We start from the raw sequence: 19182 nt of genomic DNA, 5'->3' as shown, positions 1-19182 counted from the left end.
TTCACTCCTCTATCTCTGCTTGGATTTCCCACCTTGTTATATTCTGCACTGCCATAGGCCAAAGTAACTTATTTATTAACCAATGGTAATAAAACATATTCACAGCATAGAAAGAGGGAATCCCACATCACATGATCCCCAGCTAAAAACTTTTCATTAAATTATAAAAGTTACCATCAGCCAGGTGGTGGTGTCACATGCCTTTAATCCCAGAACTTGGGGAAACAGAGGCAGGCAGATCTTTGTGAGTAACAGGCCAGCCTGGTCTAGGAAGTAAATTCCAGGACAGTCAGAGCTGTTATACTGAAAAACCCTGTCTCAAAAAATAAGATAGATAGATAGATAGATAGATAGATAGATAGATAGATAGATAGATAGATAGATGGGTGGGTGGGTGGGTGGGTGGGTGGGTGGGTGGGTGGATGGATGGATAGATAGATAGATAGATAGATAGATAGATAGATAGATAGATAGATAGATAGATGATAGATAGATGTTAAAATCATCCTTAAATATCTACCATGTAGGACTTAATCAATTACCAAATTAGTAATAATTATTTCTGTGAGGTTTATGGAATCCTTAGACACTAGTCTCTGGTTTCTTTTTCTGTGTACTGAATGTCCAGAGGGCACCCTCTAGTTGAGGACTCATTATTCCTTCAACTGTATTCATATGAACCCACTTTCTAACTCCATTACACTGCTTCCAGGTGCCATCTACCCTGATAACACCACCAATTTTCAAAAAGAAGATGACAAAGTGTTTCCTGGAGAACAATATTTGTATGTGCTGCATGCCAGTGAGCAAAGTCCTGTTGAAGGAGACAACAATTGTGTGACGAGGATTTACCACTCCCATGTTGATGCCCCCAAAGATATTGAATCAGGCCTCATAGGACCTCTAATACTCTGTAAAAAAGGTATATTTTTTCACTGCTCACAAACAGTGTGGGAGAGAGGTACAAGGAAGTTTGTTTTTTAATTAGTTTTATAAGTTATTCTGTATTGCAGTTGAATAGATGAATGGTAAGATTTAAAAATAAGGAAGTAAAGTACAGGAAAGGCCTTAATGACATGAAAAAAAATGGAACAAACCTTTAGGGGAAAATGCCAATGAAGCTAAGATGCTTGATATCAGTTTTCTGTGGGATAGGCTTGCTGGGCATAACTCCCAATGATGGTGTTATATGGAGATACATGACTTTAATATGTCTGACTACCTCAGTGCCACTCCCTAGCAATGTATTATATTGGTAAATATGATATTATATTGGTAAATATGTATTATATTGGTAAATATGATATTATATTGTATCATATATGTATATATTGGTAAATATGATATTATATTGTATTATATTATATTATAAATGTATTATGTTGGTAAATATGATATTATATTGGTAAATATGATAATATTACACTTATTCCTCACCTTGTGAAGACAGCATAACTCAAGAGATTGAAATGTAATGTGTTTTGGACAAATAGTTACCTTCAAAGTCTTCTTGTGGTGCCTTGTGGCTATATGTGTGATCTAGAAGATATGGACACATCTGAATTATAACTTTCTCACTTTCCAAAAAAGCATTTAATGCTTTGGTCGGTGGATATATAAAAAATACAAATGCAGTGCATGGGGGCGGGGAGGGACTTCCCTGAGTATTCCCTCAAAGTGGAGTAGCTGGGCCAGATCTGTAGTTTGTTAAGAAAGTGAACACTAAATTTTAAAAAGAAGCTCTAATCCCCTAAAAAAAAGTGTTGAATCACATGCTAAAATTTCAGTCTACTAAACTACAAATTTCTACTTCAGATTCTCTAGATAAGGAAAAAGAAAAAGATGTTGACCAAGAATTTGTAGTAATGTTCTCTGTGGTGGATGAAAATCTCAGCTGGTATCTAGAAGATAACATCAAAACCTTCTGCTCTGAACCAGAGAAAGTTGACAAAGACAATGCAGACTTCCAGGAAAGCAACAGGATGTACTGTAAGATTACAAAACATATAGCAGATTTGTTATAATAATTCTGCCAAGATTATTCTCTCACATGAATAATCCTAACTTGAGGCCCTAATAACAAAAGCGTGTTAGACATGCAATTTGATATCTGTCTGTCCTAGTTAGAGTTATTATTGCTGTGATGAAACAGTATGACCAAAGTTAAGTTTGAAAAGATAGAGTTTATTTTGCTTAACACTTTCACATCACTGTCTATCATTGAAGGAAGTCAGGGCAGGAACCTAAAGAAGAGGGGTCATGCTTAATGTCTTGCTGCTCATGGCTTGCAGAGTCTTTTTTTTTTTTTTGAGGAATCCAGGACTACCAGCTCAAAGCACCACCCACAATGGGCTGGGCCTTCCCACAACAATTACAAACTAAGAAAATGACCTATAGGTTTGCCTATGGCCCAATCTTATGAAGGCAATTTCTCAATTGAGGCTCCTTCATCTTAGATGACTCTTGTAAAGGAGGCTGTGATTTCATTTCTTGGTTGCCCAGACCCAACCAATCTCATAGAAACTGTACTAATTACAACACTGTTTGGCCAATGGCTTAGACATATTATTATCTAGGTATTACATCTTAAATTAACCCATTTCTATTAATCTATGTATTGATACAAGGCTCTGGCTTACTGGTAATGTTCTGGCATTGGTGGCTACATGGTCTCTTCAACTCTTCTCTCTCTCTCTCTCTCTCTCTCTCTCTCTCTCTCTCTCTCTCTCTCTCTGTTTATATTTCCTGTCTTGCTTTAATAATTGGCTGAAACAGTTTTATTCATTAACCAATAAAAGAAACACAAATACAGAAGGACATACCACAACAGACTCTAACTTGTACCAAGGTAACACAACTAGTTAGCACACTGTCTAAATACTAGCCAGGTAAAAGTCGAATACACCAAACGTGTTTCTTAATTAACAAGAAAAATCATCAGTTGGAATTTAATTTATATGTGTTATACATACATCTTTATTTATCCTCCAAATTTATTCTAGAAGCTATTTGACATAGGACTATTGAAGTAAATATTTAAAATTAGACTTAAATTATAAATAATCCACCTATGTTTAACAAAATCACTTAGACCAGTAATTCTAAAAAGCACCCCCTTTACAAACTATGTTGCTTTCATCAGGACCCCTGTTCTATATCATTTAAATATTTTAGTTCACTTTGTGTCTCCTAGAAATGCCTTCTTGACAGCCCATGCTTTTTCTTAATTCTCAGGGACATAAAGAATGAAATTAGGTTTTTTTATCCCTCAGAACTATCTGGTAAATTAAGAATCGTAACATTAGTTACACTAAAAAGTATAGATTTTATTTTAATTTAGCTTTTTAATAATAATCTTCACTTCCAAATTAGAAAATGAAGTTATTTCCAACTTTCTATATGAAAGGTTTTGTTTTGTTTTGTTTTCATCTGACATGAGTGTCTCCTTCCTATACATTTCATCTTCTTTCTTTTACCCTTTTAACAGAAGCAGATATTAGAAAAATATCCTCAAATTTCTAGTCTGGATGAACATGGTTTGGTACCACTGTCACATTTGGTACACTGTCATATTAATGGTCCTTAACATTAATGTTTCTACCCATGAATTTCCTAGGATTTCCAAATTTGAAAAATGAATCTCAGTTTCTTCTAAGGGTCTCAGGCCATACTACTTTTGAACTTTCAGGTCTTCCTGGCTTTGGTCCCCCTGCTGTCCTTTCATGAATTTCTTCTTCTTTCAAATTTCTTTGAATTGTGTCTTTCAATATTAGAAATATTTTTACTTGGTGTTCTTATTGCAAAAGAAATTCATTAAGTCCAAAATGTCCTAAGCAAAAAGAAGAAATTTAAATCATCTGCCTTGTACCTACATGCACAGTTAGTAACTGATTATTAAATAACTTTCAATATTTTATCTTTAACTGAGTATTCTCTATGTATGTATATGGACATATTTATATTTACACATGTAAAATCAATGTAAATACTTTATAAGCATCAGAGATCACATAAGTTTTATTTCTAATATTGCATTAATCTTCAGTATTGTATTGGCAATGAGCCTTAGCATAAAATAAGTTCCCTTAATGAAAGAGTATGTGATTGATTAGCAATGTCTGGCATGGATATGGGCATGGATAACTGCAAGTGTGATAGATATTTTCTATACCAAATTGAATCTCTTTCTGTATCATTATCCCAAGCGCCAATGTCTATAAGGCAAAAACTCTAATATTGACTTGCAGCTATAAATGGATATACATTTGGAAGCCTTCCAGGACTCTCTATGTGTGCAGAAGACAGAGTGAAATGGTATCTTTTTGGTATGGGTAACGAAATTGACGTGCATGCAGCTTACTTTCATGGTCAAGCACTGACCAGCAAGAACTACCGTACTGATGCAATCAACCTATTCCCTGCCACCCTATTTGAAGCTTATATGGTAGCCCAGAATCCAGGAATCTGGATGATCAGTTGCCAGAACCTAAACCACTTGAAAGGTAAATATCTTCACCTCTACTTAGCTGTCACATGTAAAAGCAGTTGTATATTAGTAGTTGTATACTAGTAGAAGATGGTTGAGGAAAAGCAGAATCAAACAGCTGATTAAGTAATCTGAACACTGAATTATATTAGTTTTATTTTTGTAATGCTTATATCATAATGTAATAAAATCAAGTAAGCCTGGGATTTGTATTGATTTTATTGAGCTATACATTTTTTCTCTGCTACCCCTCCCTGTCCCATTCAACCCTCTCCCATGGTCCCCATGCTTCCAATTTACTCAGGAGATTTTGTTTTTCTACTTCCTATGTAGATTAGATCCATGTATGTCTCTCTTAGGGTTCTCATTGACACCTAAATTCTCTGGAATTGTGATTTGTGGGCTGGTTTTCTTTGCTTTATGTTTAAAAACCACTTATGAGTGTTATGAGTGAGTACATATGATAATTGTCTTTCTGGAGCTGTGTTACTTCACTCAGAATGATGTTTTCTAGCTCCATTCATTTTCCTGCAAATTTCAAGATGTCATTATTTTTTTCTCCTGTGTAGTACTCCAATGTACATATGTACCACATTTTTCTTATCCATTCTTCAGTTAAAAAGCACTTAGGTTGTTTCCAGGTTGTGGCTATGACAAACAATGCTGCTGTGAACATAGTTGAGCACATGTCCTTTATGGTACATTTGAGCATCCTTTGGGTATATACCCAAAAATGGTATGACTGGGTCTAGAGGAAGGTGGTTTTCTAATTTTCTAAGAAATCACCATACAGATATCCAAAGGGACTGTACCAGTTTGCACTCCGACCAGCAGTGCAGGAGTATTCTTTTTACCCCAAAATATCTCCAGCATAATTTGTCATCAGTGTTCTTGAGCTTAAGCCTGGGATATTTATAACATAATGAGATCTGAAAAAATTAATTTCTGGACTATAGCAATGGCTCCTGCCATGAAAACATAGTATCACTTGTAGTTTCTCAATGTAAAAATAGAGTTCTCTAAAGGCAGATTTACACAATATACTGTAAAGTAGCTTTTTTTTACTTGTGTCAGGTAAAACTGTTTTATTTGTTATGTATCTGTTCTTTGTCCTAGTTTGTAAATATCATTTCTGTGTCTGTAGCACAAAGTATAAAAACATTCTTAGTTCCTAAAACCTATTTGTGAAATTTTCTCCCAAGGATATTAAACTTTGAAAAACTTACCTCTTGAAAGGCAATTCCCCCCAAAGACTATTATTTTAAATATCCAGCCCCTCAAAATAAAAGGCTGGTTCTATTAAAGTTCTAGTGGTCATGTGACATTGAATCACTGGACTCTCAAGAGGAATCCCTCCTTCTGCTCCTCATTTGGACCTTGGGAGCTCAGCCCAGTGCACCAATGTGTGGCTCTGTCTCTATCTCCATCCATCGCCTGATGAAGGTTCCCTCATGGTCCTGACTTTCTTTCTCATGTTCTCCCTCCTTCTGCTCCTCATCAGGACCTTGGGAGCTCCGTCTGGTGCTACAATGTGGGGCTCTGTCTCTATCTCCATCCATCGCCAGGTGAAGGTTCTATGGTGATATGCAAGATGCTGAGCTCCCAAGGTACAAATGAAGAGCAGAAGGAGGGAGAACATGAGCAAGGAAGTCTGGACTGCAAGGGGTGCTCCCATCCATTGAGATGGTGGGGCTGATCTATTCAGAGCTTACCAAGGCCAGCTGGACTGGGACTGAAAAAGCATGGCATAAAACTGGACTCCATGAACATGGCAGACAATGAGGGCTGCTGAGAAGCCAAGGACAGTGACACTGGATTTGGATCCTACTACACATACTGGCTTTGGGGGGTGGGAACTGGCCTGTTTGGATGCTCACCTTCCTGGACCTGGATGGAGGGGGGAGGGACTTGGACTTCCCACAGGGCAGGGAACCCTTACTCCTCTTTGACCAGGAGAGGGAGGGGAAATGGAGGGGGGAGGGAGGTAAATGGAAGGTGGGGAGGGAAAAAAATTAGATATAAATACACTCATTGCTAACTCGAAAAAAAGAAAGAGGAATCCCACAACAACTGGTTTCTTACTATGAAAAGTCACAGGTTTAATGTCTCTTTTTTATCATAAACACATTAAAAGATTTGTGTTTGTTTAAAAACAAATTTTTCATCGGTAGTCTGTTCATAGGTGTTTGTCATGTTTCATTGCATCGTCTCTCTTAATCAATTTGATTTCTACCTGTCATTTCATCAGCAGTTGCCACAACTCACAAGAGCCTTCTCTGTGGTGTTTCAGCTGGTTTGCAGGCCTTTTTCCAAGTTCACAACTGTAACAAGCCCTCACCAGAGGCTGACACTGGGGAGAAACATGTGAGACACTATTACATTGCTGCTGAAGAGATCATCTGGGACTATGCGCCTTCTGGGACAGACACATTCACGGGAGACAACTTAACAGCCCCAGAGAGGTAGTGCTCCTCTAAAGGTCATTTCCTTTATGAGTAATGTTAAGTGTCTATGTCGGGCTTTCTGGCTATACATATATTTTCTTCAGAGAAATGCACATATTTGTTCTTTGCCCGGTTTTGACTTGAATAATTTGTTTCTGTTGGTATTTATTTTTTTAGGAGTGCTATGTAGCCAGAATATTAGTCCTTCATCAGATATTCAACAGAGGTTTTTCTCCTATTGTATAGTCTTTCACCATCTGAATGTGTTGTCTGGGTTTCTGTCTTGCCTGTTTCCTGCAGTTGTTAAGTCCCAAAGAAATCACACAGAGTTCTACATTAGTTATAAACTGATTGACCCATAAGCTCAGGCTTCTTATTAACTATTATAACTTATATTAGCCCATTATTCTTGTCTGTAAGCCATATGGCTCTGTACCTTATTCAGCAAGGCAGTCTCATCGTGCTTCTTCTGTGGCTGGGTCAGGACTGCAGACTAGGACTTTGTTCTACCCAGAATTTTCCTGTTCTCCTTGACCCACCTCTACTTCCTGTCTGGTTGTCCCACCTATACTTCCTGCCTGGATACTGGCCAATCAGTATTTTATTTAAAATATAATTGATAGAATACAGACCATTGTCCCACACCATGAATTTTGTCATCTGACACACATAGGTTACTCTTTGTATGTGCCTGCAATTCATAAGCTGATATATTCTTTCTTCCTTAGTCTTCCTTTTCTATCGACAACTTTCCACAAAGCAGAAAAGATGATATATCAAAAGTTAGCAGGCACCATTGAGATAACTCAATGGGTGACTACCAAGCCTGATAACTGAGGACCTACAGTGGTGAATGAAGCCAGCTGATTCCTGAAAGTTGTCTTCTGATGTTTACCACTTTTACATCACAGCATACATGGGTACATATACACAAAATAAATAAAGGTGATTATTTTTTAAATGTCTTCAAGATTATGCCATTAATCCATGCCTATATATGTGACAGTACTGTTTCACAGAAGCTCTGTTTGTGACCCATCTTTTCCAAAAAAAAATCCCCTTTTAAAAAGTTTAAGAAGTTTATTTTGTGTTACTCCATGGTGGATAGTTGGGCCTGGTTGTGACCAGGTCTGTGACTTTCCTAAAACACAGACTTAAGTACTAGGCAATACTGACATCCGCATGACAATTCCCAAAACAGTATCTCTGACCTAAAAGAGTCTTACAAATTTCAGATTTGTATTTTCATTTTCTTTTTTAATTTTTATTACTTTAAAAATAATAACAATCAAAACTCCCACTTTTTCTCCTCATCCCACTTCCCTCCCACTCCACACCCACCCACTCTCCCCCACTCCCTCCAGTTCTAAGAAAGGGCAAGGCACCCTGCCCTGTGGGAAGTCCAAGACCCTCCCCACTACATCAGTGCTGAGCAAGGTATGTATCCAAAGAGAGTAGGATCCCAAAAAGCCAGTACATGCAGTAGAAAAAAATCCCAGTGCCATTGTCATTGGTCATTCAGTCTGCCCCCACTTTCAACCACATTCAGAGGGACCACTTTGATCCCATGCTCATTCATTCCCAGTCCAGCTGGACTTGGTGAGCTACCATTAGCTCAGGCACACTATCTCAGTGGATGAAACCCTCATGGTCCTGACTTCCTTGCTCATATTCTTCCTCCTTCTGATCTTCAACTGGACCTTGGGAGCTCAGTCCAGTGCTCTGCCTCTGTCTCCATCTGTCACTGGACAAAGGTTCTATGGTGATATTCAAGATAGCCATCAGTCTGACTATGGGTCAAGGGCAGTTCAGACACCCTCTCCTCCACTGCCCAGGGTCCTAACTGTGGTTATCCCTGTGGACTCCTGGGAACCTCTCCAGAGCCAAGCTTCTTGCCAACCCCAAAATGGCTCCCTCAATTAAGATATCTCCTTCCATACTCTCATATCTGTCCTTCATCCATCTCAACCATTCCAGTCCCCCAAGCTCTTCCCAACACCCCTTCTCCCCTATCCTTCCCCCTTTTTACTTCCCTCTGCCTTCCTGCCCCCAAACTCCATGATTCCAACTTTTGCCAGGAGATCTTGTCTGCTTCCAATTTTTAGGTGGATCTATACATGTTTTTCTTTGGGTTCATCTTATTATTTAGCTTCTCTAGTATCATGAACTATAGGTTCAATGTTCTTTGTTTATGGTTAGAATCCACTAATGAGTGAGTATATACCGTATTCATATTTTTGGGTCTGGGTTGTCTCACTCAGGATAGTGTTTCTACTTCCATCCATTTCCATGCAAAATTCACAATGCCATTTTTTTTACCACTGAGTAGTACTCTAATGTGTAGATGTGCCACACTTTATTTATCCAATCTTCTGTTGAGGGGCATTTAGGCTATATCAAGGTTCTGGCTATTACAAATAATGCTCCTATGAACACAGTTGAACAAATGCTTTTATAGTATGATTAGGCATCTCTTGGGTATATTCCCAAGAGTGGTATTGCTGGATCCTGAGTTAGGCTGACTCCGAATTTTCTCAGAAACTGCCACACTGATTTCAAAAGTGGTTGCACAAGTTTGCATTCCCACCAGCAATGGATGAGTGTTCCCCTTACTCCACATCCTCTTCACATAAGCTATCATTGGTGTTTTTGATTTTAGCCATTCTGACAGGTGTAATATGGTATTACAAAGTTGTTTTGATTTGCATTTTCTTGATTGCTAAGGAAGTTGAACATATCCTTAGTAACTTTTGGCCATTTGGATCTGAAAGGTGACTCTCTATGACCTTACCAGTGGGCCAGAAGCTCGGAGCCCCTCCACAACTCCCTAGTTTTTCTTGCCAGCCAGCTGGGAGTATCCCTACTGCTAGGCTTTCCCCCAATCCTCCCTGCCTCCAAGCCTGCCTTTTCACCTGTGAGATCCTTGGAATCCTGCAACACAGCCTGCTCCAGTGCTTAGGAGACCTAAGAGAGGGCAGACCAAGAAAAACTCCCAAGTACCCAGTCAGCCAGAGTGAAGATTGGACCAAGACACCAAGACTCTGCTGGCCTCATTTGAAGGAAGAGATGGGTAGGCGCCAATGCAAGAATTCCTCCCACATCCTGAAAAGCAACGTGGTAACACCAGAATCCAGTGAACATGCAACAGGAAGACTTGAACACTCTAACCCAGAAGAAGTAGAAGAAAACTACATTAAACGTAACCTTATGAAAATGATGGAGACCTTTAAATAGAAAGTGAAAAACTCCCTTAAAAAATGGAAGAGAAGACAAACAAAAAGTTAGAATAAATTAATAAATCCCTCAATGATACCCAAGAAAACCAAGAAAAAAGCAATCAAACAGATAAAGAAAATAGTTCAAGACTTGAAGACCGAAATGCAGATAATAAAGAAAACACAAACTGAGGGAAGGCTGGATATGGATATGGAACTACAGAGACAATTAAAAACAACAGAATAAAAGAGATAGATGAAAGAATCTCAGGCGCTGAAGATACTATAGAGGAAATAGACTCATTAATCAAAGAAAACATTACATCTTACAAATTCTTAACACAAAACATCCAGGAAATCTGGGACACCATGAAAAGACCAAACCTAAGAAAAACAGGGGTAGAAGAAAAATAATTCCAGCTCAAAGGCCAGAAAATACATTCAACAAAATTATAGAAGAAAAGCTTCCCAACCTAAAGGAGGATATCCCTATGAAGGCACAAGAAGCTTACAGAACACCAAATAGACTGGATCAAAAAAAAATCCCCCTGGCCATATAATAATCAAAACACAAAACATACAGAATAAAGAAAGAATATTAAGAGCTGCAAAGAAAAAAGGTCAAGTAACATAAAAGTAAACCTATCAGAATTACTCCTGACTTCTCAATGGAAAGCATAAAAGCCAGAAGGCCTTGGATAGATGTGCTGTAGATACCAAGAGACCATGGATGCAAGCCCAGACTACTATATCCAGCCAAACTTTCTTTCACTATTGATTGAGAAAACAAGATATTCCATGACAAAAACAGATTTAAACAATACGTATTCACAAACCCAGCCTTACAGAAAGTACTAGAAGGAAAACCCAAACCTAAGGAAGCTAACAACACCCACAATAACTCAGACATCTGATAACCCTCTACCAACACAACTCAAAGAAGGGAAACACACAAATACTACTACCAAAAAAATAAGCGGAGTTAGCAGCCACTGGTCACTAATATAACTTAATATCAATGGGCTCAGTTCACCTATAAAAAGGCACAGGTTAAAAGAATGGATATGAAACATGATCCAGCATTCTGCTGTTTACAAGAAACACACCTCAAACTCAAAGACAGACACTACCTCAGAGTAAAGGGACGGGAAAAGGTTTTCCAATCAAATGGACCAAAGAAACAAGCAGGTGTGGCTATCTTAATATCTAACAAAATTGATTTTAAACTAAAATCAATCAGAAGATATGGAGAAAGACACTTTATACTCATAAGAGGAACTTCATCAAGATAAAGTCTCAATCCTGAATATCTATGCCCCTAATATAAAAGCACCCACATACATAAAAGAAACATTACTAAAACTCAAATCACACATCAAACCCCACACACTAATAGTGGAAGATTTCAACATTCCTCTCTCGCCAATGAGCAGATCAACCAGATAGAAACTTAACAGAGAAATAAGAGAACTAACAGATGTAATGAATCAAATGGACTTAACAGACATCTATGGAGCATTCTACCCAATCAGGAAAGAATATATCTTCTTCTCAGCACCTCCTGTAATCTTCTCAAAAATGCATTTCTATTTTCGTAGCGACAGCTTAGATGAGGCATGCCCAAACTGAATTCACTGTCTCTAGTTTCCTCTTCACTCAGTGAACAACTTCACCATCTGACCCCATCATACTTACCTGAAAACTGTCCTAACTCCCTTTTCTTCACCAATGCCTTTTCCTCTTTCCATCAGGTACAGTTCTCTGAAAGCTGCCTTCTTCCCTTCATCAATACTATGAAACTCCTCACCATCTTTCACTGAAGTTATAAAAACTACTTCTGACGGGCATTCCTACAGTATCTTATTTCTGGGGGCTCCCCCTAAACACTCATTCTGAAGTCTTAAGTCCTTCATTATTGCCATGGAAAGGAGGACCCAAACCTTAACCAGGCCTGCTTACCCAATTCTATTTTTGCGGGCCTCATTCCTTACTCTTCTTCCATTTATTCTCTACCTCTCCTGTGATTTCTGGACCCAGATCTTCAACTATGGGTGCTGTCCCATAAGCGACTCTACAAATAATGTGAGGATCACAAACGTCTTGTCAGCATTAAAAGTTTTTTGAATGTACAACAACCAAAATTAATTAAAAACCTAATCCGTCATGAATGCAAGGTGTTTAAGGCAGTGTTTTCCTGTGGCCTACCACATGATTTCTCTGCAGCCTTGGAACTGAATGCACAACAAAAACACTTTGCACCCTGTTGTCACTGTGCCTCACACAGTCATCTCAGCTGCCTGAAACAACTCATCTCAGATTCAAGGCTACTTACTATATGTTATAAAATACCATGTTGTTATTGTATACACAAAGATTTCTGCTCTTATACAAGCATGATACACTTACAGCAAACTAAACCTCACTGTTTTCCTATCACCTAGCAAGCAAGTACAAACTGGCATTTCTTTGAACTGTATTTGTTGCAATGTTTGATTTTGAAAAGTTTTATTTGAGCTGGGCAGTGGTGGCACAGCCTTTAAATGCAGCACTTGAGAGGCAGAGGCAGGCAGATCTCTGTGAGTTTGAGTTCAAAACCATACTGCTTTACAAAGTGAGTTCCAGAGAAACCCTCTCTTGAAAAACAAAACAAAAATGTTGCTATTTGAGTTGGTGACTTGACTTTCACATATACACACAAAAACTGTTAAATGAATTTTTGCTTGAGATTAAAGCAGAATACCCAACAATTTCTGAAATGACCTTAAACATACTTGTACCATTTTGTACTATATATTTTTATACTAATAATTATATAACCAAAATATTAATCTGCACCAAAAAATGTTGAAGATGCTATGTTCTACGTTATTAGATATTCAATCAGCACTTCATTCTTTTTGTAAGGATAAACAAGCACTTATGCATCTCATAAGTATACAAATTTGCTTTCATTTTAAATAAATGGCAAAATTATATATATTTTAAATATTGTCTCAAAATAAATTTATGGTTTCTTTTTTTTTTTTTTTTTGGTTTTTCGAGACAGGGTTTCTCTGTAGCTTTGGAGCCTGTCCTGGAACTAGCTCTTGTAGACCAGGCTGGTCTCGAACTCACAGAGATCCGCCTGCCTCTGCCTCCCGAGTGCTGGGATTAAAGGCGTGCGCCACCGCCGCCCGGCAAATTTATGGTTTCTTATCTACAATATTCAATTTGTAAACCTATTTTATATATCTTTGTACCCAGGGTCTTGTAAAAATTTCTCAGATTAAAGGTAGCTTAGAGTAGGAAGACTTGAGGAGCCATGCTGTGGTGCATGACACTCTCATGATGTATTTTATCTTGCTCCTTTGTATCTCCCTTGAGCTGTTGCTTGTTTGAAATCTTCTGGCCCTTTCTCCCCACCGTCCACACATGAACCTTTAGAACATCATTTCTAACAGCTTTAGTAGTGGGACCTAAACTGCTTTTCTCAGGAGAAATGTTTCACAGCACTCTACTTCATGAACTGTATGCAATCTGTTTTTATAATCAGAGCTTGGTCTTCTCTGAGAGACCCAGGTGTGATCCATGTGAATGTGGAGTTCTGCTTGCCTTTCACTGTCTCACTAACATAGGACAGGGGGCTTGTCAAAAACCTGGTGCTCACCCATTTGTTCAAAAGAAGAGACAAAAGTGTGGCTTTGTGAAAATCATATCACTTTCTGAAGTCAAAATTGTTTGTAAATTGGCGAAAACTAGGAACCACACTGCATTAGCATGTGACTCCTAGCAAGTAAAGACAAGCACTAAGCTGATGCTCATACTCTATAAAGGACAGCTGCTATACAACAGCATGAAAAGATTTGACTGCAGAACAGGAGTGGCATAGCCATATTGAAATTCCACTTCTCTTTAAAATGCAGCTTTTTTTTTTCTACCCGTTTACCAAACCTCAAGAGTGGCCTAGGTCTGTCTGTGTGCCTCTGCAGCGAAATTCATGTGATTTGTCAATCACAGGTGTAATGCAGCACTAAGCACTAGACAGACTCTTTAGTCCCTTAAAATCCTATGTAAAACTTGAATGCATTGGCACAGGAGACCATTTCCTAAATATAACCCCAGCAGAACAGACACTGAGAGAAACAATTAATAAATTGGACCTCCTGAAACTAAAAACCTTCTGTAAAACAAAGGTCAACATGGTCAACAAGACAAAATGACAGCCTACAGAATGGGAAAAGATCTTCGCTAACCCCACATCAGACCTCTGTCTGATATAAAAAGAACTCAAGAAATTGGTCATCAAAAGAACAAATAATCCAATAAAAAATGGAGTACAGATGTAAACAAAGAACTCTCAACAGAGGAATCTAAAACGACTGAAAGACACTTAAGAAAATGTTCAACATTCTTAGTCATCAGAAAAATGCAAATCAAAATAACTCTGAGATTCCATCTTACACCTGTAAGAATGGCCAAGATCAAAAACACTGATGACAACTTATACTGGAGAAGTTGTGGGGAAAAGGGAAGACTTCTGCCTTGCTGGTGGGAATGCAAGCTTGTACAACCTCTTTGGATGTCAGTGTGGCAATTTCTCAAAAAAATAGGAAATAACCTTCCTCAAGACCTAGTAATACAACTTTTGGGTATATTCCCAAAGAATGCTCAATCGTGCACAAGGACATGTGCTCAACTATGTTCATAGCAGCATTGTTTGTCATAGCCACAACCTGGAAACAACCTAAATGACCCTCGACTGAAGAATAGATAAGGAAAATGTGGTACATTTGTATAATGGAGTACTACACAACAGAAAAAAATATCATCTTGAATTTTTCAGGAAAATGGATGGAGCTAGAAAACATTATTTTGAGTGAGGTAACCCAGACACAGAAAGACAATTATCACATTTACTCACTCATAAGTGGTTTTTAAACATAAATCAAAGAAAATCAGCCCACAAATCACAATTCCAGAGAATTTAGGCAACAATGAGAACCCTAAAAGAGACATACATAGATCTAATCTACATGGGAAGTAGAAAAAGACCGATCTCCTGAGTAAATTGGGAGCATGGAGACATTGGGGGAAGGTTGGAAGGAAGGGGAAGCAGGGAGGGGGGCAAAGAAAAATGTAGAGGTCAATAAAAATCAATTTAAAAAAAGATCCTATGTAAAGAGCCACCTTATTCTACTTCCACACCATAAGTAAGCCTTTTTTTTTTCTTTTGGCAGTCATTCGAGGGTATTTTTTGAAAAAAGTGCTATGAGAATTGGTGGCTCTTATAAAAAAATGGTTTATCGTGAGTACACAGATGGCTCCTTCACAAACCGGAAACAGAGAGGCCCTGATGAGGAACATCTCGGAATTCTGGGTAAGTCCAAGCAGAAAACTCAGGGCTGAAACATTTTCTTCTTGATTTTCCCAATCTCAGCAGGAAAAGTGTCAGGACCTGCAGCATGATTTCTAGAAAGAAGTCAGGCACACAGACGATCAGGTACCACGTGACACGCAGCAGCTCTTCACTTTGCCAATAGCAAATTATCAGCCATAAATCTTTACTACATCGGGAAGAGATAAGGAGCACTGTGTGATGATTTAAGTAACGGACTTAGCCAAAAGAGTACTCTCTGAGAAACCAAATGTGGTCTTACTGATGACCCCGGCTGCATCTGTCCTAAAGGTTGTTCCTAGTGAGCGCTGAAATCTCTCATAAATAGAAAACAGTCTAGACTCAAGAGACAGTCTTCCTCTTTATCTACAAGCTGGGTGAGTTTTGAAAGTGACTTAATTTTCTATGTCTGTTTTCTTTTTCTATAAAGTGGAGACAGAAGTGGTTTTTACCACATAAAGCTTTATTATGTGTTAGATGAGGTATTAGATATAGTAGGAATAAGATGACCTCAATAAATGTCATTATGGATATTACATAAAACATTTGTATACTAAATAGCTGTATCTTGACTCTATAATTGATAACAATATTAATTTTAGAGTTTTACATTCTAAAACAATATTATCCTTTGTACCCAAGACAATACATCCTAAACTTACCATGACTGGGCACAAAGGACATGCAGTCCAGACTAGGATGAAGAATGTGTAGATGCTCCAGATGCTTTTTGAGGTGTGTAGACATTATGTATCAGTTTTTGTGATGGACAAGTTTTACTGACTTGAAGAAAGATAATAAACAAATTAATTTCCCTCAACTTGTATTTAAAAAGTTCTTGCAGTTCTCTAAATTTTCCACGTGGTATCAATAATAGACTTTTTAAGCACCAGACTTTCCAACTTGCTACACACATGCACCTTGATCCTGGGATACTTGCCAGGGGACACAGATAAAGCCAGTAACTGTTTTTGCATACTCTGTGTGTCACACAACAAATAAAGATAACAAATGTTCTCTTTGTCTCTAGGTCCTGTCATTTGGGCAGAAGTAGGAGACATCATTAAAGTCACATTTCATAACAAAGGAAAATATCCTCTCAGCATTCAGCCAACAGGAGTGAGATTCACTGTAGAAAATGAGGGGACATTCTTTGCCCCACCTTCCCACTCTTCGAAGGGAGGTGAGTAGGAAATTCAGTCCTGAGAATGATGAATGACAAATACTGCCCATTACTTTCCAGAATTATGCAAACAGTAAATAAACCTTTTTCTTATACTTTCCAATTAGTTTACAGAATATTGCTCTCCCTTAATTGGATAACTACTGACAATCCAGTAAGAATTTAGTTGGGCTGTATCAATTATACATTTCTTAGATACTATTGGGTGGATCTTTTAAAAACCTCTTTCAATGTTAAACTTAGAGACTCATTTTTTGATATTTGAAAAGCACAGAAAGCTATAACCAAAAATATTAGTAATCTATAATTCCATAGATAATCACACACACATATATACACATGTATTTGTAATCCTCCTGCTTTCATCTGTGTATATATAACATACTTTAAATATGATTGAGTACATAGTATATAAAATATACTGGAATTATAATTTTGTGGTGTTTGCACTCAATGTTATAAAGATTTAATAATGTGATTTTAATGATATAAAATATTCAAAAATGTATATATACTCTAATACTTTGTTATTGAGATTTTCTAATGAAGTTTCATGATTTTGCCATCAATTGCAATGTGACTATAGGCCAGCTTGTTGAGGCTCTCTGGATTCAGTTTCAAGTGAAAATTTAGATAATTTGCAAGGGATCACAGATTAAGTTTCTCTCAATTCTAGAATCACTTTCTGGTCAGTTTGGTGAGCAGAAAATGAACTGAATAATTCCTACTGCCAGGCAGTGTTCGAGTTGATAGGATAGAGGAGATGATAGTTCCCTTCAATATTAGTTCTTCTTGGGGAAAATGCACATATTCCCTCTTTGTGCACAGAGATGGGCATTAATCCTAGAAAGAGGTTTGGGGCAGGGCCTTCCTGAGTTTATTACTCCAGTTTGTCAATTGTGACAAAACAACACATGGGGGGTAATATTCTAATTGAGATCAAGGGACTTAGAAGTGTATTACCAAATTTAGCCTACTCTGTGGCTCAATAGTCACATTAGAAAACACAAACATAACCTCTCTGCTGTGACCTTTCTTGTAGGTGTGCCTCATCCTCAGGCATCTTCTTATGTGGCACCCAAAGAAACCTTTATGTATGAATGGACTGTCCCCAAAGAAATGGGACCCTCTTATGCAGATCCTGTGTGTTTATCTAGAATGTATTATTCTGGTGTAGACCCCACCAAAGATTTATTCACTGGGCTTATTGGGCCAATGAAAATATGCAAGAAAGGCAGCTTACTTGCAAATGGGAGACAGGTAAGTCCAGGCTGGGGAGAGTGAAAATGACTCCCAATCTGTTCTAAATTATCACTATAAGGAGAATTCTGGTCTTTAAGGCACTGAAGATTTTACATATGTCTTATTTTAAATTTTCCTCAGATTTATAAGCTCTTTATTATGGTTGGTTACAATGGTACACACTTGTAATCTCAATACTAGGCTAAGATGAGGCAGGAGGATCAAAAGTGTGAAACTATTCTGGGTTTCACAGTAAGATCATGCATTAAAGGTGTACTGCGCATATTTTTCTGTTAGAAATACCTCGTTTATCAGAAATGGCATTATAAATGGAATGCATAGTATTTGCGATAAAATTAGCAATAAGAAAATAACCGCTTGATTCATCATTATAATCCCATATTTTTTTTTCAATCTACAAAATATTTTATGTTGTACCTCTGAAGATAAGGGATCCTGCCAGGTGATCCAACACAGCTGTAGTTCCAGTCTTTGAGAAGTAGTGGCATAAAAATAAAGAGCTCTACACTATTCTCAGCCACTTAGAGTGTGAGGCAATTCTGGGCTACATGAGATCCTGTTTCAAACAAACAAAACTGAAAAGATAGGGTCTCCTAAACTGGGCATGGAGACACATGATGGTAGCCCCAGTATTTGAGAGCGAAAAGGACCACATTTAGCCATGTATCATGGCACATTCCTTTAATGACAGCACTTTTGAGGGAGAGACAGGTGAATGAATGTGAGTGTCATGCTAGCCTGGTCTACAGAATGACTTTCAGGACAACCGGGGCTATATAGAAACCCTATCTCAATAAAACAAACAAACAAGGATCACATGTGAGGCTAGTCTGGGTTACTGTAGTATGACCTTTCCCACAGAGATGAGAACAAATATTTGCTGTTCCCAGATAGACCACTGATGAACCAAAGAAGTGATCCTACCCATGTTTAGCTTGGCGAACCAGTAGCTTTACCTTTACTGGAGTTACTTCAGAAGCTCGAGTAACATAAATGTAGCTCCTGTAACATTATGTAGTAACATAAATGTAAATCACCCAGAAACTCACCCTAACCTTCAAGTGGACACCTTAGTTGGCCTATTGCACTTTAATAATCATGCTGTCCACTTGAATGAATCATGAGAGAAAGACAAACAGGACTTCAGTATTCTCTTTCTTGAGAGTTCATTTGCTTTCATTCCATGGACTGATTGTCTTCAGAATGACTGGACCATC

General features: G+C 38.0%; 1 protein-coding gene across 4 annotated transcripts in view; it reads left to right on the top strand.

Moving 5' to 3' along the window:
- Positions 1-19182, top strand: part of LOC119825915 (ceruloplasmin) — a 48288-nt gene that overhangs the window by 12610 nt on the left and 16496 nt on the right. For 3 of the 4 annotated variants that reach the window (XM_038346927.1, XM_038346928.1, XM_038346929.1), the window contains exons 3-9: positions 713-922; positions 1816-1989; positions 4248-4502; positions 6777-6948; positions 15362-15501; positions 16550-16702; positions 17745-17962. In XM_038346927.1, the coding sequence (XP_038202855.1) occupies positions 713-922; positions 1816-1989; positions 4248-4502; positions 6777-6948; positions 15362-15501; positions 16550-16702; positions 17745-17962 (1322 nt within the window). The remainder of the gene's footprint in view (positions 1-712; positions 923-1815; positions 1990-4247; positions 4503-6776; positions 6949-15361; positions 15502-16549; positions 16703-17744; positions 17963-19182) is intronic. The other variant, XM_038346930.1, reaches the window with a different exon arrangement.

This window comes from Arvicola amphibius, chromosome 11 (assembly GCF_903992535.2).
Source record: "Arvicola amphibius chromosome 11, mArvAmp1.2, whole genome shotgun sequence".
Classification (NCBI taxonomy): domain Eukaryota; kingdom Metazoa; phylum Chordata; class Mammalia; order Rodentia; family Cricetidae; genus Arvicola; species Arvicola amphibius.
Note: the sequence above shows the minus strand (reverse complement) of the source record. Positions and strands in the feature narration are given on the sequence as shown.